The sequence below is a fragment of the Macaca fascicularis genome, chromosome 9 (genome assembly GCF_037993035.2).
Source record: "Macaca fascicularis isolate 582-1 chromosome 9, T2T-MFA8v1.1".
Classification (NCBI taxonomy): Eukaryota; Metazoa; Chordata; class Mammalia; order Primates; family Cercopithecidae; genus Macaca; species Macaca fascicularis.
Window position 1 is genome coordinate 25,216,766 of NC_088383.1, and position 22,809 is coordinate 25,239,574.

Consider the following 22,809-nt stretch of genomic DNA (forward strand, 5'->3'; position numbering starts at 1 on the left):
ATGTAAAATCCCTTCTTATTATATGTATTCGTCTGTTCTCACGCTGCTAATGAAGACATACCTGAGACTGGGTAATTGATAAAGAAAAGAGGTTTAATGGACTCACAGTTCCACATGGCTGGGGAGGCTTTACAATCATGGCAGAAGGCAAATGAGGAGTAAAGTCACATTTTACATGGTGGCAGGCAAAGAGAGAGCGGTGTAGGGGAACTCCCTTTTATAAAACCATCATCTTGTGAGACTTATTCACTATCACAAGAACAGCATGGGAAAGACCCACCGCATGATTCAGTTACCTCCCATCAGGTCCCTCCCATGATATGTGGGAACTATGAGAGCTGCAATTCAAGATGAGATTTGGGTGGGGTCACAGCAAAACCATATCATTCTCTTTTTCTAATACCAAGGTTTGTACTAGCCTTATAATATGAATTGATATTATAATATTTGATTTAAACCACAACTCACATTAAGTGTTAGAGAGAATTCAGTTACAGTTGTAGCATATTCATAATTAGAATAGTATTCCTCACAGCATTTTCTTATAATATTTTCTCCCTTAATTGTTGAGTAACCTTTGAGATGAAAACAAGGACTCGATTGATGTTGCTACAAGTTCTGTTGTGACTTTGCATTATAGCTTCTTCATGGACAAGTTTCTAAATATCCATGCAAAGGGACAAGAAGACCTATTTGGAATGACCAGGACCACAGCACTGGAAATCAGCATCTTTCACACAGTCTGAATTACAGAAGTCATCAATCTTTCTTTCAGCCATTTTTTAGAGAAATGCCTTGGGATGCTCATTTCAATGATATTAACATTTCACTTGAATCCCAATTGCACCAATTTGTCTGAAACAAAGCAAAGTTAAAGGGGTAAGCCCCAGGGCTTTCTGTGGAGAATGAGTGCCTCCTGCAGAACTCTGCCCAGTGACTGCTATCTGTCAGGTGGTTATGGGGAGCAAGACTCTCTCACATATTACTTACTATTGATTTAACTTTTTTTTTTTTTTTTTTTTTTTTTTTTTTGAGACAGAGTCTCACCATGCCGCCCAGGCTGGAGTGCAGTGGCAGGATCTGGGCTCACTGCAAGCTCTGTCTCCCGGGTTTCACGCCATTCTCCCACCTCAGCCTCCCAAGTAGCTGGGACTACAGGTGCCCGCCACCACGCCTGGCTAATTTTGTTTTTGTATTTTTAGTAGAGATGGGGTTTCACCATGTTAGCCAAGATGGTGTCGATCTCCTGACCTTGTGATCCGCCCACCTCGGTCTCCCAAAGTGCTGGGATTACAGGCGTTAGCCACTGCACCCGGCCTAGATTTAACTTTTAACATGTTTTTTCAGGGTGCTAACATAGGTTTCCCCATACTTATGAGTCTTTAAAACACTTTTTTTTTTGAGTCAGAGTCTCAGTTTGTCACCCAGGCTGGAGGGCAGTGGCACAATCTCAGCTCATTGCAGCCACTGCCTCCTGAGTTCAAGTGATTCTCCTGCCTCAACTTCCCAAGTAGCTGGGATTAAAGGCACACACAACCACGCCCAGATAAGTTTTGTTTTTTTGTTTTGTTTTGTTTTTTTGAGAGGGAGTCTTGCTCTGTCACCCAGGCTGGAGTGCAGTGGCACGATCTCAGCTCACTGCAACCCCCGCCTCCTGGGTTCAAACGATTCTCCTGCCTCAGCCTCCCGAGTAGCTGGGGCTACAGGCATGTGCCACCATGCCCAGCTAATTTTTCTATTTTTAGTAGAGACAAGGTTTCACCATGTTGGCCAGGATGGTCTCGATCTCTTGACCTAGTGATCTGCCCGCCTCGGTTTTAGTAGAGACGGGGTTTCACCGTGTTGCCCAGCTGGTCTCAAATTCCCAACCTCAAGTGATCCACCTACCTTGGCCTCGGAAAGTTCTGGGATTACAGGCATGAGCCACAGCACCCGGCCTAAAGCACATTCAAAATTGGAATTTAGCTTAAAATTACTATTGCCTGGAATTTCTCAGTCCTTCATAAAGATTCGTCTAGAGACTCTCAAAGTCTTACATTGTCCTCAAGTATCAGGTCACTAAGTGAAATAAAAAATAACTGATAGATCCTTCTTGAATGCAACAAAAAATTTGGTGTTTACCCAATTCAAGATAAAAACAGTGAAATCCAAGAGTAAAGTTATTCCTTTTTTTTTTTTTTTAATTCAGACTTTCTGCAGAGAATGAATTTTCTATTATCTTTTTCCTCCTTGCAAGGCAACTGTCATTATTCTGCTTTGTCACCTACTTTAAAAGCTATCCCATAGGAAGGGACTTAGCAGCGGGAGAGTTCTCTCTGGGGTTTGAGAAGTTACTGACATCAGAAGGTATCCTAGAGCCACTTGAGGAACACACACACCCTTGTTCAAATCACTGCTGTGTTTGAAACAAAATGTCAGCTGGTGTTAGGTATGAATTGCTAGCTTCTAAAGAATACTGTCATTTATAGAACCACTGCGGGGGTTAGAACACAGAGGGAGACCAGAAAACACCTCCAAGAAGAAAGAGATTGAGACTTTTTTTTTACTGCTTTTGTACTCCCCAGTTCCTGGCACAGGCCTGGCACAAGATGGGAACTTGTCTAGTGAATGAATGAAGCCATTTCTACCGGTGCCTCTAGGGTACCTCTAAGTACATTATATTCTTTCAGGGTGTTGTTTTTTTGTTTTGTTTGTTGTCTTTGTTTTGAGACAGAGTCTCACTCTGTCGCCAGGCTGGAGTGCAGTGGCATGATCTTGGCTCACTGCAACCTCTGCCTCCCAGGTTCAAGCAATTCTCATGCCTCAACCTCCAGTGGCTGGAATTACAGGCACCTGCCACCATGCCCAGCTAGTTTTTGTATTTTTAGTAGAGACAGGGTTTCACCATGTTGCCCAGGATGATCTCGATCTTCTGACCTCGTGATCTGCCCGCCTCGGCCTCCCACAGTGCTGGGATTATAGGTGTGAGCCACTGTGCCCGGCCTCTTTTTAGTTTTAAATCATGAGACTCTTGAATATAGTCTCTTAAGGATACACTATTGTGCTAACTGTACTGGAATCTTTTGCTTACCTTAAATGTCAATGTCTTTCCCATTTCAGATGCTAGTGTACATTCTACCAACTCCACTGAAAGTTTTTATTTGAGCAGCCCTTGGCTTATCTCCTCTGGCTTCAAAAACTACCCAGTTAACTGAGTAGGATTCCTAACTGGCCAGTCTGTTTAGCCATTTTTTAGATGAAAGTTTTAGATTTTAGTGTGGAAGTTGTCTTTGAAGATTATCAAATCAAAACATTCTTATTTTAGAAAGAATATATAGAAAATCATAAAGAAATCTGAGTGAACTTGCCACTCTTAACATTTTGGTGTATAGTCATCAGATAGGTCAGTAGACTTACCTTGGACTTAATGAAACCAAGGTTCAGGCCCCTCTCAATATAAATGTTCACTTTCATACCTAAGTTTATGTTTCAAATGTTGTATTCTCATTCTTAAAGAGGCCCCTCAAAATTGTGTAAGCTTCAGGGCTCACAAAATGTGGGGTCACTCACCGTCATCAAGGTGATTAATGGATTTTTATAAATCTAGTTCCTTTCTGTTTTATAATATGCTTTGTCACTTAATAAAATATAGTTTTTTTTCTCATTGCCATATTCTCTTACAATTGCTTTTAGTAACTGTTTAGTGTTCCAGTGAATAGATTTATTAAATGAACTACTTATTAAATCAATGTCCTATTGTTGGAGATTCTCCCTCACCCTATATTATTCCTACAAATGATACTTCATTGAGCATCTTGGTAAGGATGCCATTGTGCCTAAATGTGTAAAAGTTGAATTACTGCTTCAAACCACGTGTGTATTTGGGGGCTTTTGATATATTGACAAATAACCCTTCAGAGAAATAGTATCAACTTACTTTCCCAACAGTAATATGTGGGAGTACCCTTGTCGGCACTATTTATTGTATCAACCTTTGCCAATGTCATAGGTGTAAAAAGTTACCTTGTTATTTTAATTTTAATATTTTTCTTAAGTTGAAAACTTATTTCCCATCAGAAAATGCTATAAGAATCCTTTATATATTTAAGGCATTAGCCATTTGCCATTGGTATTGCAGATGGTGATCTGCATAATCCTAAAATAGATTTGGAGAAACTGAGGCATTTAGTTTATTTAGAATTGTCACCATCAGCTGCCTGCAGAAGACACCCTTCAGGGAAAATGGTATTGCTATTCCAAAAGGCATGCATACATCATACTAACTTGGCCACATTACAGGGATAATTTAACGTGTTTCAACTAAAGGTATCTGAGCATCTACTAGGTACCTAACTCTGTATCTTACCATCTGGTGAGGGAAACTGTATACAACGAACCATAATGCAGAATTAAAAGCCATGCTTGCAGCCTGGTGTGATGGCTCACGCTTGTAATCCTAGCACTGTGGGAGGCCAAGGTGGGCGAATCACCTGAGGTCAGGAGTTTGAGACCAGCCTGGCCAACATACCAAAACCCCATCTCCACTAAAAAACTACAAAAATTAGCCAGGCATGGAAGCACATACCTGTAGTCCCAGCTACTCAGGAGGCTGAAGCAGGAGAATCACTTGAACCCAGGAGATGTGAGGTTGCAGTGAGCCCAGATTGCACCATTGCACTCCAGCTTGGGCAACAGAGTGAGACTCCATCTAAAAAAAAAAAAAAGCCATGCTTGCAATCTCAACAAAACACAATATGAGCACATCGGTGAGGTAAATTAATGCCTTCATTCCTGATGAGGAAATGATGGAGTAGCAATGGGGGAAGATTGTTCAGAGGACTTGATACGCATGTGAAGCAAAGAGGTGGTGAGAAGCGGGTGGCGCAGCGTGTGGGATGAATGTGCACCGTAAGAGGTCCAGTCTCACTGCGGTGCCCTAGCAAAGTGGGACGCTTTGGAAAAATAAGGCAGGAAGAGGAGTTGAGGTCACATGCTGAATATCCTTGGATACCATGTTAAGATAAAGATATTTTAGAAGATGTCCCACATTCTGGAGCTGATTCTGAGATGCAAAAGATAATGAAGATGTGTGGGCACAAGTGTGACCTGCCAACTGCACCCTGCTTTTTGTAAAATGTGAGTAAGAGATCTTGGTTAAAATCCATGTTGCCTCTGCAAAGTCATGGAGGTGAAAGCCATGGAGGTGTTCAGGCTTCTCAGGAGGACACTGAGCATTGCAAGGTTCATATCAGCACTCACTCTGGCACAGTTTTCAGAGCTCAGCACCTCCCCCTCCCACCCTACACTCCCCATCCAGCATGTGGATGGATTCTAACCCTGTGATGGCATTCTCTTCGGTTGAGGTAAAGACAGGAATCTTTTTTCTGAGCTGCACCCGGCATGCTTCAATATCTTCAAGCAGATGGTCAGCCTAAAAGTGTGAGGACAGCTCAGGTCGTCCTGAGGGGATGCTTGCAGGAGATGGACAGAGCTAAATGAAGGATTTCAGGAGAAATATGCTTCAAGAAAGAGAGCATGTCATCTGTGGATTTGGCAGAAGTGGACATATCGCTTAGTGATGAGTTGCAACTTTTAGGCAAATTGCTTGGATCTTCTGAGCTTGTATTTCCTTATCTGAGAAACGGGGTCATAGTATCCATTGACAACAGATACCGTGCTGATGAGATGAAATACATACACACGGTTTCTGACATAAAGCAGGCATCCTATAAATGCATTTCTCTCGTCCTCATCCCTTCTTCATAAAAAGGGAGTTTGGGAGGCAGAGTCCCTCGGACAACCTCTGGGAATCTGGGGCAGCCAGCACTAACTCGGAGCGAGGGAGCCTGTGCCAAAGCATGCGGAATCTCTAGAAACCATGTGAGTTTCTGTTCATCACCGTGCCAATAAAATGCCATCGGATATTAAGAGAATTCCTTCTGAGTCTAAGCATTTCTAAATACCTTTCCTGGATTGAGAAAGCAAACCGTGTAAAAGCCAAGCGTGAAAAGACTATTCTGTTTGCAAAGGCATTTTTCCCATCCTCCCTGGCTTGTCACGTTCTGTGACTGGACTCATGCACCCAGCTGGCAGCTGCACCAGCCAGACCCTGAGGTAACTATAGTTTAGGCCTGTTTTTTTTTTTTTTTTTTTCCTACTCCAGAGCCTACAAATTCTATTTCAAGCATATGCATGTACAGAATGCAGATGTGGGGATGAAAATCAGACCATCTTGGGGAGCGAGGCTGCGATACTTAACTGTAGGGAGGCCATTAGTGGCCTTTCTGCAGTGGCCTCGCCCAGACATGGCTGGGGCATGGACCTCAAGAGTGGTTTTGGCCTTTTGATGTAGCATAGCAATCACATGGGACAATCACCACACTTCCCACTTGGGGCCAAGGCATTGCGTGATCTGTGATCAGACAGGCTTGAAAGGTGTTCTCTGCATTCTGAGGAATGTGTAACAGCATGGAGTTTCTGGAAAACTAGTTCCCTGAAAAAAGCTGAGGTTCAACACAGGGATGAATGGAGAGGGGACATGGAGCTCTTATGCCTGACATGAAAGGACTGCTCTAGTCAAGGAAACAGCCACTTCAGAATGTGTTTCTACTGTGGATACAAACCAAGGGCGAGGTCACTAGGCTGGTTACATCATCTAGCAAAAGCTCTTGTAGCTGGGATAGACCTGCAAATGAGACATTCCTTTTCAGTGACTGATACATCATTCATTTATTCATTCAGCAAATATTTATTGAGAAACTACTATGTAACAGGTAGTCTCATAGGTACTAAGGATACAGTAGCAAACAACAAAAACTTAAAAAAAAATCTCTTAGCCCTAGCTACTCTTGAAGCCTGGAGTTTGAGGCTGCGGTGAGCTATGCTCATACCACTGCACTCCAGCCTGGGTGACAGAGCAAGACTCCATCTCTTTAGAGATAATTAAAATATGAATTATAACATAGAGTAGAAAATGCTAAGAAAACAGACATAAAGCAAGTATAAAAGTATGAAATAGTACGGAGAATGGGTACTAAAATTCTAGCCGAGGGAGCCAGGCAAGAGAAAACAGCTTTAATAGAGACCTGACTGATGGTTTGGATAGAGATAGACCTAGATCAAAAATATTTCCCTCCAGATTTTCAAAGGCATTGCTCCATTATCTTTTGGTTTCTGAAGTTCCTGCTGAGAAAGCTATTGCCTTTCTGATACCTGCTCCTTCCTATGTGACTTTTTACCTGTACTGGGGGCTTTTAGAGTTTCTGTTTTCCTCCTGTCTTCTGGAATGTCTCAGTGACAAACCTGTGTGTTGAGTATTTCATGAACTTTTACAATCTGCGATCTCATGTCCTTCACTTTACAGGGAAAAAAGAACATTCTTTTTTCCAACACTGTTTTGGAAAACTCTGTTTTTTCTGATTTCTTTAACCTAAATCTCTATTACTGGGGATCTGGGTGCTCTGACATAATCCTATGTTTCATATTGCTTTTCTCTCTTTTCCCATCTCTGCTTCTTTTTGGGGGGGTGGGGGGCTCCACTTTCTGAGATTGCATCAACTTTTCTTCTTCACTGAATTTTTAAATTCTGCTCTCATGGTTCCCAGAGACTGGTCTTATCCTCCAAATGCTCCCCCTTTTTCTGGACTGTCTGATCTCTTCTGAGTTTCTTTTTCCTGTTTCTTTGGGTGTTTTCATTTGTGTTAGAAGCTTTTATAAAAAATGTTTGTGAAATCTCGGGAGTCTGTTAATGTAAGAGGGAGGCACAGTTGTCATTTCGGGAAGTTTTATACGTGGCTTTGGCTGCTTCCCTATGGGGTGACCAGATAGAACCTGAATATGACCCTCAAAAATCTGTTTGTCAGGCTAGGTGTGGTGGCTCATGCCTGTCATCCCAGCACTTTGGGAGTCTGAGGTGGTCAGGTCACTTGAGCCCAGGAGTTCAAGACCAGCCTAGGCAACATGGCAAAACCCCATCACTGAAAAAAAAAAATACAAAAAAATTAGCTGGATGTAGTGGTGCCCTCCTATGGTCCCACGTACTCAGGGGGCTGAGGAGGGAGGATAGCTTGAATTCATAAGGTTGGGGCTGCAGCGAGCCCTGATCATGTCACTGCACTCCAGCCTAGGCGACACAGCAAGCAAGACCCAGTCTCTCACATACACACACAAGTTTGTCTCTTCTCATGGGTCATTCAGCATTCCTAGAGGGGGACCCTCCAGTGTCCTGACGAAGGTGCTGGCCCCTTTGCCAGCATTCAGTCGAGGACACATCAGCTCCTTCCCCTATGCCCGGTCAGCCGGAATCCAGTGTGTTTGGTGTGGGCTCTTCCATCTTCTGTGGATGCGATGGTGGCTACTTGGCTGAGTAGGGTGGGAAGAGAGATGGACATCTGCTACATCAGTGGTCCCTGGCCTTTTTGGCACCAGGAACCGGTTTTGTGGAAGAATTTTTCCATGGACAGAGTTAGGGGGAGATGGTTTCAGGATGATTCAAATGCATTACATTTAGCATGCACTTTATTTTTATTATTATTGCATTGTAATATATAATGAAATAATTATACAACTCACCATAATGTAGAATCAGTGGAAGCCCTGAGCTTGTTTTCCTGCACCTAGTCAGTCCCATCTGGAGGTGATGAGTGACAGTGACAGATCATCAGGCATGGGATTCTCTTAAGGAGCATGCAACCTAGATCCCTCACCACGCGCAGTTCACAATAGGGTTCACACTCTTATGAGAATCTTATGCTGATGCTGATCTGACAGGAGGCGGAGCTCAGGCAGTAATTCGAGCAATGGGGAGCGGCTGTAAATACAGATGAAGATTCCCTCGCTCAACCATGGCTCACTTCCTGCTATGTGGCCCGGTTCCTAACAAGACAAGGACTGGTACTGGTTTGTGGCCTGAAGGCCAGGGACCTTTGTGCTATACCATTTTAAAATCAAGTTCAGTCAGGCATCATGCATTCAACTCACTCTGCATTTCTACCTTCAGAAGGGTCGGGAGCCTCATTTCCTGAGTTTCCCTGGCTCTGCGTGTTTTATGTTGAGTTATTCCCTTGAAGGTTTGGGTGTCAGCTTGCTCTTGTCTACTGTTACTTCCTCTCTCATTCCCTTACTTCTTTGATGTGTGCTTTTGTATCCCTTATTGTCACTTTAATGGAATTTCTGGAGGAAGCAGAGACAAATGTATTACATGGGCTGCCATATTGAACCGGAAGTCATTCTTTTCTCTTTTGAGTTTCTCTTGCCAAAGCTTACCCCAGTGGTAGTAGTTCACCCCCAGTAGATTCTCACAAAAAGCAAGACTCAAATTCAGTGTCAGGATTGTAGATACCCTGTTTCAGTTATCTGTTTCTGAATAACAAGTCACCCTAAGCATAGTGACTTTACATGAGAGTCATTTATTTGCTTATGATTCTGCAATTTGGACAGTGCTTGGAGGGGCCATCTCATTTATGCTGGCATCAGCTGGGGTAGCTCACCTGGGACTGGGGAGTCCACTCCCAGGATGACTTATCCACATAACCTCAGTGGTTCCAGCTGTAAAATGCAGGCTTAGATGGGGTGGTTCTTCAGCATGTGACTTCCCTGTGTGGCTCGGTTGGACTCCTTAGAGCTGAGTTCTGAAAGGAAACATCCCCAAAGCAAGCTCACCAAGAGGACATACTCCAGGGTGCAAACACATATCAAGCTTTCCTTTTGCTTCACACTTGCTAATATCCCATTAGCCAAAGCAAGTCACACAGCCAAGCCCAGAATCAACGTGAAACAGAACTGCTCTCCACAGCGGGGTGAATGCTGGGAGGCAGGGTGCGCTGGGGGTCACATACCCCCTGGGAACTCTGGGATCCTGAGCTTTTTCCATTGTATTTCTGAAACATTGAGGTGCTGGATTCTTTTCTTATAGATAGTTTAGCACGATATAAACATTCAATAGGTATGTATTAGAACCACAGAAATCTTGTTGCATTTCCACTGAAAATGTTTCTGAATGGACTAGAAAGATTTCAGCTATGTAGCTTACCCATGGCTATAATGATTGTGTTCCTAGTTAATGAAAGACATGAAAAAAAAATCACTCTATGAGGTCAGATTTCTAAATATACCTTTCCAGGGAATTAAGTACTGTCTTTTTTTTTTTTTTTTTTTTTGGCTGGAGTGCAGTGGCGTGATCTCAGCTCACTGCAGCCTCCCAGGTTCAAACAATTCTCTTGCCTCAGCCTCCTGAGTAGCTGGGATTACAGGTGTGTGCCGTCACACCCGGCTAATTTTTGTATTTTTAGTAGAGATGGGGTTTCACCATGTTGGCCAGGCTGGTCTCAAACTCTTGACCTTAAGTGATTCGCCTGCCTCAGCCTCCCAAAGTGCTGGGATTACAGGCGTGAGTCACCACACCTGGCCAAGTATTGTCTTTTGCTTTAGGCTATCAGAGGTTTGCTTCTTGCATGTTTGTTTGTTTTTGAGTCAGAGTCTCACTCTATTACTTAGGCTGGAATGCGGTGGTACAATCACAGCTCACTGGAGCTTCCAGCTCCTAGGCTCAAGTTATCTTCCCACCACAGCCTCCTGAGTAGCTGGGACTACAGGCATGTGCTACCACACCCAGCTATTTTTTTTTTTTTCCCAAAGAGATGGGATCCCACTATATTGCCCAGGTGAGTCTCGAACTCCTGGCCTCAAGTGATCCTCTTGCCATGGCCTCCCAAAACACTGGGATTACAGACATAAGCCATTGCACCCAGCCCTTGAATTTAAAATAGTTGAAAATTAGGCTCTTTAACACCTGCTTGGACTTCAAAGAATGAAGGTGGGTACTTATGCAATAACCAAACAGTGCATTCCTTGGAAATTCCAAACTAGATCTCTTGTTACATGCTTGCCAAGCTGGTCCTGAATGTTCCCAGGTGCAGCAGGAAAGAAGTGGCACAGCTTGTGCTGTATCCCCTCAGTCTTGACCTGTGACTAGTAACTGTTTCGTCTGTGTGCAGGGGTTCTCTATCTCCAGTATGGAGACGAAACCAAGCAGCTCAGGATGCCGAACGAGATCACAAGTGCAGACACAATCCGTGCTCTCTTCGTAAGTGCCTTCCCACAGCAGCTCACCATGAAAATGCTGGAATCGCCCAGTGTCGCCATTTACATCAAAGATGAAAGCAGAAATGTTTATTATGAATTAAATGATGTAAGGTAAGTTGTGACATCATTTTTTGCCCGCAATATTGCATTAGAGTTTTTCTGTTTGTTTTTGAGTTTGTTTGTTTTTACCCACTATGTTGCACCTAGAGTGTGTGTGTGTGTGTGTGTGTTTTGGTCCATCATATTGCTTTCATAGAGTTTATACCAAATTCTGACTCCTCTATATCCTAGTGAAGAAAGCAGATTCATTATCCTGATTGGTAGGCTTATTTCACTATCTGGTTTTCTACAATTCATTTGCAAGGTATAGCTTATAAAAATGAGGAGAAACTTCTCCCCCACAGATTGTTGGATGCTACATCTGAAAAGAACATTAGAAATGATTGAGTTCACCATGTTATCTAAGAGTTAGGGAAACTAAGGCCCAGAAAGGTGGTGGAGAGACCTGATCAAGGGCGTAAGAGTTGAAGGCAGTACTTGATATTGGCACTTTCCCAATTCCCTCTCAAGTGTTCTTTCCTCCATAGACAGCCCCTGTGGACATTTTAGGTAATGATCCCACTGGGTCATTATTTACACATAACACATTAGAATAAAAGCAGTGGACTCTGTATTATTTCCCACAAGAAAAGAAACTGAGGAGCATCCTCACTTTCCATTCATTTCTTAAATAGTTGTCCTTTCCCCAAAGATCTTACTGTCCAGGTAACCTTTCTCCAGGGCGCCCAGTTGAATATCCTCCAAAATTAAGCTCAATGGACTCCTGCTATTGATAGGACTGAAAGTCAGTTAGAAACAAAAGCATCTCTGTCTCTCTCTCTTTTTTTTTTTTTTTTTTTTTTTTTGAGACAGAGTCTTGCTCTGTCGCCCAGGCTGGAGTGCAATGGCACGATCTCGGTTCACTGCAACCTCCGCCTCCTGGGTTCAAGCGATTCTCCTGCCTCAGCCTCCCAAGTAACTGGGATTACAGGCACCTGCCACCAGGCCCAGCTAATTTTTTTGTACTTTTAGCAGATATGGGGTTTTACCATGTGGGTCAGGCTGGTCTCAAACTCCTGACCTCAGGTGATCTACCCGCCTCGGCCTCCCAGAGTGCTGGGATTACAGGTGTGACCACCGTGCCCAGCCTCATCTCTCCTTTTTTGAAGACAGGATCTTGCTCTGTCACCCAGGCTGGACCTCAGTGGCATGATCATGGCTCAGTGCAGCCTCGACCTTCTGGGCTCAAATGATCCTTCCACCTCTGCCTTCCAAGTAGCTGGGCCTACTGGCACATGCCACCAAATCTGGCTAATTTTTAAATCTTTTGTAGAGACAGAATCTCCATACGTTGCCCAGGCTGGTCTGGAACTCCTGAGGCAAGCCATCCTCTAGTCTTGGACACCCAAATGGTTGTGATTATAGGCGTGAGCCACCACACCCGGCTCAAAAGCATCTTTATTGTCATTTTGGTGTCATGTATATAGCAGGAAGAACTCATTTGATCTGTTCCAACCAGACAACCTGGAAAACATGACTTAGATCAACACAAGCAATCAGTTGCTAGTATGGCCTCTGAACATTTTAGAACTCCACAGGTTATTGAGTGACTGATCCAGCCATTTCATTTTATGGAACCAGAAACTCAGACTCATAAAATTTGAAGGACTTATTCAAAAGCACACAGCCAACTAAGTACCAAGCTCTGCCCCAAACATGGCTGTCCACATTTCTTTTTTTCTTTTTTTTTGAGACGGAGTCTCGCTCTGTCGCCCAGGCTGGAGGGCGGTGGCACAAGGTCTCTGCTCACTGCAAGCTCCGCCTCCCGGGTTCACGCCATTCTCCTATCTCGGCCTCTGAGTAGCTGGGACTACAGGCACCTGCCACCATGCCCAGCTCATTTTCTTTATTTTTTAGTAGAGACGGGGTTTCATCGTGTTAGCCAGGATGGTCTCGATCTCCTGACCTCGTGATCCACCCGCCTCGGCCTCCCAAAGTGCTAGGATTACAGGCATGAGTCACCGCACCCGGCTGCTGTCCACATTTCTTGGTCAAGAACTTTTTGATCCCTTGGAATGTTCCCTCACCAAATCATTGGGGGCAGGACTTGGGGTTTCTGAGTCCACACCCTGGGGGGATAGCAAGTTGCCCTGTTTCTTCATCAGGGAATTAATGGGTACCACTTTTTAAAAATATGCCTTTAGTGCATAATAAATGTAAAGTGATCTGTATCTACCAATGATCACGAATGACATATTTAGGCATGTTCCCAGGTGTATGAGTAATTTAGAACTTTCAAAGTTTGACACATGCCTCCAGGTATAGATGCTACATCTGTTGCACAACCTTACAGCTTTTTAAAAATGTGTTTAAATATTCATGAGTACCCGAAAATTCGTGTTTAGTTTTGAACTAAATTATTAATCAAGCTGTCACCGAAAGAAATTTTTTGCATTCACAAAGTGTAAACTTGAAACATGAAATAATCACATTATATTTAAAGACTATGTTTGTAGTAATATAATCCCATGTAGTGTTTTTACACGGAGCTGCCAGTTACAACAATCCTCTTATATTTCTGCATTTGCAATTAGAGGAATTGAAGGACACAGTAATAGCAAGTAAACATGCAACTTAGGGAAGCCACACTTGATTATGGAGCTCAAGGCTGACGAGGTTATTATGAGTAATTGGGCCTCACCGTCTTGCAGCCTGTGCAAGGATTTTTATATTACAATGAGTCACCATTTTCTAGAGCCTTTCCCAAGCTTCAAAGTATGGCTACTTTGACTTCCTTTTTACACTGTTTGGGAAAGTCGAGAAGTAGTCACAAAATAAAAGAAATGAGAGGGAGGAAAAAGAAGAAAAGGTCATGATTCTCCTTAATGGAAATCCAGTTGATAAAATGAATGAAATCATCAGTCAATATGCTGATGTTTGTGAAAATGATGATCTTGTTGATCTAAAAGTTGTAGTACTAATAACCTGACTTCTTGTTGTTGTTGGTGGTGGTGGTGGTGGTGGTGGTGGTGGTGGTGTTGAGACAGAGTCTCACTCTGTCACCCAGGCTGGAGTGCAGTGATGCGATCTCGGCTCACTGCAAGCTCCACCTCCCAGGTTCACGCCATTCTCCTGCCTCAGCCTCAGGAGTAGCTGGGACTACAGGCGCCCGCCACCATGCCAGGCTAATTTTTTGTATTTTTTAGTAGAGACGGGGTTTCATCGTGTTAGCCAGGATAGTCTCGATCTCCTGACCTCATGATCCGCCCGCCTCAGCCTCCCAAAATGCTGGTGAGCCACTGTGCCTGGCTTTTTTTTTTTTTTTTTTTTTTTTTTTTTTTTTTTTTTTGAGACAGAATCTCACTCTGTTGCCCAAGTTGGAGTGCAGTGGCATGATCTCAGTTCACTGCAGCTACCACCTCCTGGGTTCAGGCAATTCTCATTCCTCAGCCTCCCGGGTAGCTGAGACTATAGGTGTGCACTACCATGCCAGGCTAATTTTTGTATATTTAGTAGAGATGGGGTTTCACCATGTTAGCCAGGTTGTTCTCAAACTCCTGACCTCAAGTGATCTGCCCACCTCGGCCTCCCAAAGTGCTGGGATTATGGGCATGACCCTACTGCTCCTGGCCTGATAGCCTAATGTTTTTTAAAAAACTCTCATTTAAAATATTTAAGTGGAAAGATCATCAGTTTATAAATTTGTCTGTAATTTTACTTTTCAGTTACTTTGATTTAAATATAAAAAAGAACCTAAAAATGTTCAAATGAAGACTATGTTTTATTTGGTGATGACAATAATGTTTATGCTATGTGAGCACATGCATGTCACTTCCAAAGAATTATTCTCTCTTTGATTTTATGCATAAAATGCCTTGATTATATTTTACTTGAATTGTAGAAGACATTTTCGCCACCAGCATTATATAAGACGAAAAAAAAAAAAGGCTGGGCGCAGTGGCTCACGCCTGTAATCCCAGCACTTTGGGAGGCCGAGGCGGGCAGATCAAGAGGTCAGGAGATCGAGACCATCCTGGCTAACACCGTGAAACCCCATCTCTACTAAAAATACAAAAAATTTGCTGAGCGTGGTGGCAGGCACCTGTAGTCCCAGCTGCTGGGGAAGCTGAGGCAGGAGAATCGCGTGAACCCAGGAGGCGGAGCTTGCAGTGAGCCAAGATCGCACCACTGCCCTCCAGCTTGGGCGACAGAGCGAGACTCCGTCTCAAAAAAAAAAAAAAAAAAAGACAAAAAAAAGTATCATGTAGATTTCAACTGAAGACAGTGACTTTCATCATCTAAATTCAGAGACACATTTCATTGCACATCCTTCAGTGTTTCTGAAGTGCGAGCATATTTGTTAAACAGTTGCCTATTTCATCATCGTTGTTAGGCTCCTCATATTTTCCTTAGGGAAATGCTACGGAGAGTTCAGGTCAGAATATTGTGTTGTAAATATTGCCACAGTAAGTGCAACCCCGGCCTTTACTGTTGGTTCAGCTCAGATGAATATGTTTCTAAAGTCATGATAAACCAACCTCATGCATTTTAAATACCTCCAGAATCACAGTCTTTTTCATGGCTCCCGTGAGGTTTTCTATTTTTTCATGTCCTCGCCTGTGACTCCTTCCTCTGGCCCAGTGGTGAGCCCCTTAGTGGATCCCCACATCCTACCTCTGTGAGTCTCCCCTTCATAGTCACTCAGCCCCCTTTAATAACAAGGGCTGCTGGTTCCCCCTCAAGCCGACTTCTAACAAGCTACTGGAGAAACCGTGCAAGCTTGGGCTAGTCGTTGCTTCAAAGCAATTACTGGCGGATATTTAAAGAAGAGAAACAAGACTAGTCCAGGAATCCTCCACTTCAGTTAAAACAGAAACACAAGCCAGTAATCCCAGTGGTTGGGTCAGCCTACTAAATGAGGCTGCACCTGGAGGAGAGGAATTCGTCCTCCTGCACACATTTCTCTGAGCTAGCCGAGCCGGCATTGGAAGGGATCGCAGTGTAGACAGAGCCAAAAGGGCCCTGGGTGGCCCTTTTGCTGATGAAAGCTGAACATGGAGGGAGAGGGACTTCGTAGATATTCAGGTGCTCTTCAATAATTTTAAGGTAGGCTCTGACCCTGTCTTTTGCTACGTTATGACACCTTGGCTCTAAGAGCTGGGTTCGGAGAAAAAAGAAGCACTTATCTGCTGCTATTTCTTCACATCCAGCAATTCGATTTGTACATAGAAAAACTATTTTTCTAACCCACTATGGAAAGGAAAAAGGCATAGTAAAAATATTAGATGTTTGTGATACTGTTTCTTTTTTTTTTTTTTCTGGACTCCAGATACCTTTTCTTTCAGTTGCCGAAAGTGTTTGAAGGCAAAAAAAAAAAAAAAAAAGAAAAGAAAAGAAAATCTTCTTTCATGTTCATTCATTAGATAAGCAGCAAACCAGGTGTTTGGGAAAAGTAAATAATTAAATATTTAAATATTAACCAAATCTCTTTGAATGTATTGTAAATATTGGAACTTTATTGTCTTTTTTTTAAAGTCTTAACTTTCCATACTCGGCATCTTGAAAGAAAGTTCGTGCTACCCAATTTTTATGGGTGGGGAGCTATACTGGAGAAATGATACTTTCCTGAGGAACAAGAAAAGGAGAGAAAAGCTGAAGTCATTTTTCTTCTTCTTTTCCTTATTTATAATTGCCTGTTTTATGGTCACATAGCTTTTGACCGGCGTATTGTAGATAGCCTTTGCATTGTGTGTTCATGTTTTTTACCTGATCTTTAAGGGCAGGCTAAGGAAATGGCCAAAGTCAGGCTTCTTTCATCTGCCATAGTAATTGATGTTTTTGATTCCAGGAACATTCAAGACAGATCACTCCTCAAAGTGTACAACAAGGATCCTGCACATGCATTTAATCACACACCAAAAACTATGAATGGAGACCTGAGGGTAAGTGTTTCTGTCCTATTTTTAATTTTATTCAGTGGGTCAAAGCATCCTTCCTCTTGCTTTTACTCCTGAGGTAATCATACTCTACAGCTGAGTTTTGGGGGGTTCTCCATACTCATCTCACCTAGTGGATCATTATTTGTTCTTGGTAGAAAAGTAAGATTTCCTGGTTATTTAGGGCAAAGGGATTAAAATAAGGCCGGGCACATCCTAATTTATCTTTAAGCAAGGAGTTATGTCCTTACTTTAAATAAATTCTGAAAATCTTCCTATCAAAGGGTCCCTGGTCCATAATACATCAACCGGCTCAGAAGATCTCTTGCATTTTTTTCCTCCAATTAAAGGAAACCTAACATACAAACAGGCAGACAGCAAGGTGCACAATTGCATGGAAAATCTATTCATATTCTTACATGAGCTCTTCCAAGTCCTAACATTCTAATACAATTTCTCACCTTCTAATTCAGGAGCTACCCTGGAAGAATTTTGTTGTTGTGCTGTCTTAAATATTATCAAATCCTCTCTGAACCATGTTGAGGGCATAATACAAAAATCTGCATGATTTGGGAACTAAAATTCTCTAGATTTAGATTGTCTCAGGAGATTATCCGAGCATTCAAAGCACACAGGGATGTTTTGAAGAAAAAAAAAAAAAGGAGAAACTGAAAAAGCAGATTTTAAGATCACATTAATGCAGGTCCACTAGAAAGGAATTGAGTTTCTAAAAATAATGCTACATTCCTCTGTAGCAAAACTGGGAGGTAAAAAGATTAGCTTCTCAGCCGCGCACCCCCTACACACACACACACACACACATTTGGAAGACACTGTGCCATTTTTTCTCATCTTTTCTACAGATTAGCACTTGGCTGGATGCTCGTTTAACTAGAAAAAAAAATAAATGATTACCTTTTATTGCCAAAGAAACCCAGACACTGTTCTGTCTTGGAGTTGCAGTGTTGTTCCTGAGTGAGGCTGTCTCTGCTTCCGGATAGCACATATTAGTTTCCTGTTGCTGCTGTAATAAATTAGGACAAATTCAGTGGCTTAAAACAACACAGATTTACTGTCTTACAGTTCTAGAGTCTGTAGACTGGAAATCTCTCTGGTCTGACATAAGGGGTCACCAACAGTTATGCATTCTTTTCCGGAAGCCCTAGGGAGAATCTTTTCTTTTTTTTCCCAACTTCTAGAGGTCACTGACATTTCTTGGTTTGCTGTCCTCTTCCTCCATCTTCAAACCCAGCATGATAGCTTCCCTTTGATCCTGCTTCCGTGGTCCGTAGGTGGGTACCAGAGCTGCTGGTACCTACCTACGTCCACTTTTAAGGACACTTTAAGGACACTGAGCCTACCCAATCCTCCAGAAAAAGCTCCCTATTTCAAGGTCAGCTGACTGGCAACCTTGACTCTCCCTTTTCCATATAACCTGATGTAGTCACAGGTTGAGGGGACTAGAATGCAGACATCTTTCAGGGACCACCATTCTGCTTTCCATATGGGGTAAGTTTAGAACCAGAAAAGAAGCCAGGAGATCTAGCTGAAAGTGCTGGGAGAAGGTCTGTGTCCTTCTGGACTGGAATACGAATGACGACATTGTGGGATCAGAGCCTACACTTCTGGAGGGAAAGGCCTCTCACGTACTCAGCTGCTGTTATTTTTGTGTCAGAAATGATGTGTGACTTGAATTGAAAGCTGTGTTGCTACTTCAGAAATTCTAGGATTTTGAGGTTTATTTCTCCGGTTATACTTTATGTGTAAACCAGAGCCACATGGAGACAGATTGAGTCATGCCAGTCGTGAAGCATGGACTAAATATTACAGCACCATTTGCCTTTTCTTACTCTGTTATTCTCTTTCTCGGAGACATTCATCAATGTCTTTGCTCTTTGAATATCTTTATTTTTTGATATGTCTAGCCTTCACACTGGAATTCCATGGTGCTGAGTTCTGTTCCTGTCGCATAGAGCCATTTCCACACAGGTGCCCCAGAATCGCCTCTGATAATCTTGTTTGGGGCTGGAAGGACACCTGTTTTAACCCTCCAGAAGCTCTGGTACCTACCTAAGGAGCATCAGTGAGGACTGAGAGAATCAAATATTGACCGTATGAACAAAGCTGATCAGAATGCAGAGCATGTGCTACGGGTTTCTGCAGAGTGGTTCTGTTCTTCCTTGAAGATGAAACCCTGCTGGTCACTTTTTCTAGGTTACCCAGAGCCTACTTTAAGCTCTCATTGTGTGTGTGTGGGAAACTCAATCGTTGTCCCCAAATGAAGGGACAGTAAATGTTCACCATCTAACCAACAGACAAGCTTTTGTGTTTCAATGTGGATTACTTAGAAATGAGAAATAGAAAGCGGTTTCAAAGCCAGCTAGGTGTGATCATGCCTGCAGTTTGCAACTTGGTTCCTGTTCACAGTTTGCAGACACTAAAAGGCATGGAATTCAGCTGCCCTCACCTTTTGGCTCTGCAGGTTGGAATCTTTTTTCCTTTTTTGATGAGTGTGGCTGCATTGCCATTAAAGGGCAGGAAGCTTTGTTGAGCCCTGCCTCTGGAGCCCAGCTGCACAAGCAGCTGCCCATGGTGGAGAAGAGAAGCAGGGAACAGAGCAAGGATCAATTGTTGTAGACTAAACCACGCTGCAGGGTGGGGTTAGGGAACTCCATCCTCCCGTATGTTTGCAATGTGAGTATGGCCATGAAGGAATTCAACGCTAACTGCTCACACGAGTCAGTCACTGCAGTCCTGCCCCTGATGTCATTAGACCTCATTCCCCAGCCTCCAGAGACAGCCTGGCACAGAACTCCCAGCTGCCTGCTTATGACCAATAAACATGCATGTCATGAAAAACATCGGTTGGAATAAGCAGAGGGGCAACAGCAGTCACACCAGAACTCCTCAGGGGTTTCGGAGACTTTCCTTAAACAATGAATGTGATATCTTGCCTTTGAAAGAAAAGAAAATGTAAAACTCTCCATCTAAAACAGTCTTCCCAGAGCTGTCTTATGATTGGAAATGTGTTACTCAGGAAGCGTGCTAGACTAGGCCTTAGAGTGTGCGTGAAATGCATGCTTCGTGGGGAAAACGTGTATCTAGATTTTCATCTAGCATCTAGCTGAGCGTTTCTGAGGCTAGTCTGTCTAAGGAGACCTGTGGTTCTCGGCTGGAAGTCAGCACACCTGGCTCCTGTTTCTCTGCGCACCACCCTGATCTCATTTAATTGCATGGCTTTTGTTTCCTTACATCAGATAGGAGCTTTGATAATTCAGTTCCCAAGGGACTGAGCTCACCATATGGAACAGGCCCTTTTGCAAAATTTATATATGTCCTCACAGGGTTTTAAATTCACAAATGTACAACTCGAAGATGGAACCATTCCATTTCATGATTCTCAAAAAGTACACGTTTCTCCATACCACCTGTTTGTTGAAGGAACTGGACAGTTCTCCTGCTTTGAGGGTGACTTGCTAGTCACCAAACCTGGTGGCTTTTCATAGTGTGGGGGCTTCTCCACCTTCTTGTGTGCTTTAAGACAACTTTCCAAGACCCTCTGCTCTCATCATTTTATACTCTCCCTCTTCTCTGCTTCCTTTAATTTCTCTTGCATGTCTTCGATTTTTACTTGCATATAGACAATTGCTAGATTGGCCCTACTTGTGAAATCATTCCCTAATACCCAAGGTAATTGCTGCCTCCCACTCCTCTTCTACTGACCTTTGTGTTTGACACCAGTGAGTGATCTCCTTAGAAATCATTGGTCTCCATGGCACTGCTGTGTCTAAATTCCTCGTCTGCATTCACAGACACCTCAGCCTCCTTCATTCCCTAACTCTTCTTCCTCTTGCGTGTGTTCAAGCGGCTTCTCTAGTTTGGGGTTTATTTGTTTTGTTTTTATAAATTTGCTTTTTTATCTGAACCTTTGCACTTGTGATTCTTATCTTACCACTTGTTTGACTATTACATCGATGTGGATGACCCACGAAGCCATATCCCTAGCTCTGCCATCTCTAGAATTCAAGACCCAAATGTTCAGCTTCTAAGTGTCTTCACATGGAGATTATTTCCACAGTTTCCAATCCTTTCTGTTGAAGAAAAAATTCCTAATATTTCTCCCACTCAAGTCTTTATCCTTCTTGATTACCTTTTGAAGAATGGAGGGGTTATGATGGGGTGTGTGTATGTGTGTGCACATGCATGTGTGCCTGTATGTGTATGCATGCATATTTTGGGGAATGTGGACGAAGGGATGTAAAACATTGAATTGTCAATGATTCTTCTCTTGCCTGACCTTTGTTCTTCCAACGCATTCACCTGGTCACCAGAGCTCATCCACTCCCCTCTGCAAGGTCTCTAACAGATGAACCTTCTGCCACTGCCTGTACCAGTATTCTTACAATAGCTAACCTATTTGAGCATTTATTAAGCACTTTTGCGGGAATTTTTTTTTATTTTTTTTATTTTTTATTTTTTGAGAGGGAGTCTCGCTGTGCCGTCCAGGCTGGAGTGCGGTGGTGTGATCTTTGCTCATTGCAACCTCTGCCTCCTGGGTTCAAGCAATTCTCCCACCTCAGCCTACTGAGTAGCTGGGATTACAGGCATGTGCCACCACGCCCAGCTAATTTTGTATTTGTTTGAGTAGAGACGGGGTTTCTCCATGTTGGTCAGGCTGGTCTCAAACTCCTGACTTCAGGTGATCCGTCTGCCTCGGCCTCCCAAAGTGCTGGGATTACAGGCATGGGCCACCACTCCTGGTCAGTAATTTTAATTATTTAATCCTCAAGATAAACTTTTGAGACAGGTCTTGGTATAAGTCCCCCTATTTACAGATGAGGAGACAGCTCCTTGTGTTAAGAGATTTTCCCAAGGCCACACAGCCAGAGAGTAGCAGAGATTTAAACCCAGGCACTGTGGCTGCTGAAATTACAACCTTCATTGTTTATCTACTGAATCACCTAACAGTTCTTACTTCCCACATCTCATTCTCCTGTTTTCTTTTTCCAAGTGTCTCAAATTCACTCTCCCTCTCTACATATCTGTCTTTCAAAATTCTACTCATCTAACATATTCCAGGACAGTTGTCTAATTCCTTCAGCAAATTGCTGGCATGAAAAAAAAAAGTGTGGGAGGGAGCGCAGTTAAGTTTCTCAGGGGCCTTCTGTACCATCATAACAAAATGTGGCCTATGCACCATCTTCAGATTTTGAGAAGAACAAAGCAACTGTAAAATACATCTTTAAAACTATTTGGGAAATTTGAACATGTGTTAGGAATCAGGAGATATTAAGGGATAGCTGGTAATTCTATTAGGCATAATAATAGGTTAGTGGTTATGTTTTAAAAGATGGAACATACTAAAGTATTTACAGGTTAAATGACATGACAAATGGGACTTGCTTTAAAATACTGCAGCAAACCAAGAAACGAAAACGTGGAAGTAGATGAAACAAGATTGGTAAAATGTTGAAAAATGTCAAAGCTGGATGATGTGGGTACCTTTTGTTGTTTCCTCTACTTTTTGTGTTTGAAAATTTTCGTAATAAAATCTGTTTGTTTTTGTTTTGTTTTGTTTTGTTTTTGAGACAGAGTCTTGCTCTGTCACCAGGCTGGAGTGCAGTGGTGAGATCTCAGCTCACCGCAACCTCCACCTCCCGGGTTCAAGCAATTCTCCTCTCTTAGCCGCCTGAGTATCTGGGATTACAGGTGCACACCACCACTCCTGGCAAAGTTTGTAGTTTTTACTAGAGACGGGGTTTCACCATGTTGG

The 22,809-nt window shown here is 43.0% G+C and overlaps 1 protein-coding gene and 1 long non-coding RNA gene across 20 annotated transcripts in view; one reads left to right on the forward strand and one right to left on the reverse strand.

Annotated features, from left to right (window-relative positions):
- Window positions 1-22,809, forward strand: part of KIAA1217 (KIAA1217 ortholog) — a 343,140-nt gene that overhangs the window by 218,579 nt on the left and 101,752 nt on the right. For all 19 annotated transcript variants that reach the window (XM_045361865.3, XM_074001214.1, XM_074001218.1 and 16 more), the window contains exons 4-5: window positions 10,974-11,172; window positions 16,949-17,042. In XM_045361865.3, coding sequence (XP_045217800.2) covers window positions 10,974-11,172; window positions 16,949-17,042 — 293 coding nt within the window. The remainder of the gene's footprint in view (window positions 1-10,973; window positions 11,173-16,948; window positions 17,043-22,809) is intronic.
- Window positions 8,551-18,019, reverse strand: LOC123566894 (uncharacterized). The gene is made up of 3 exons (XR_010577871.2): window positions 17,952-18,019; window positions 9,468-9,608; window positions 8,551-8,608 (listed from the first exon to the last, which is right to left on the reverse strand). It is a non-coding gene; the product is annotated as an uncharacterized lncRNA (long non-coding RNA).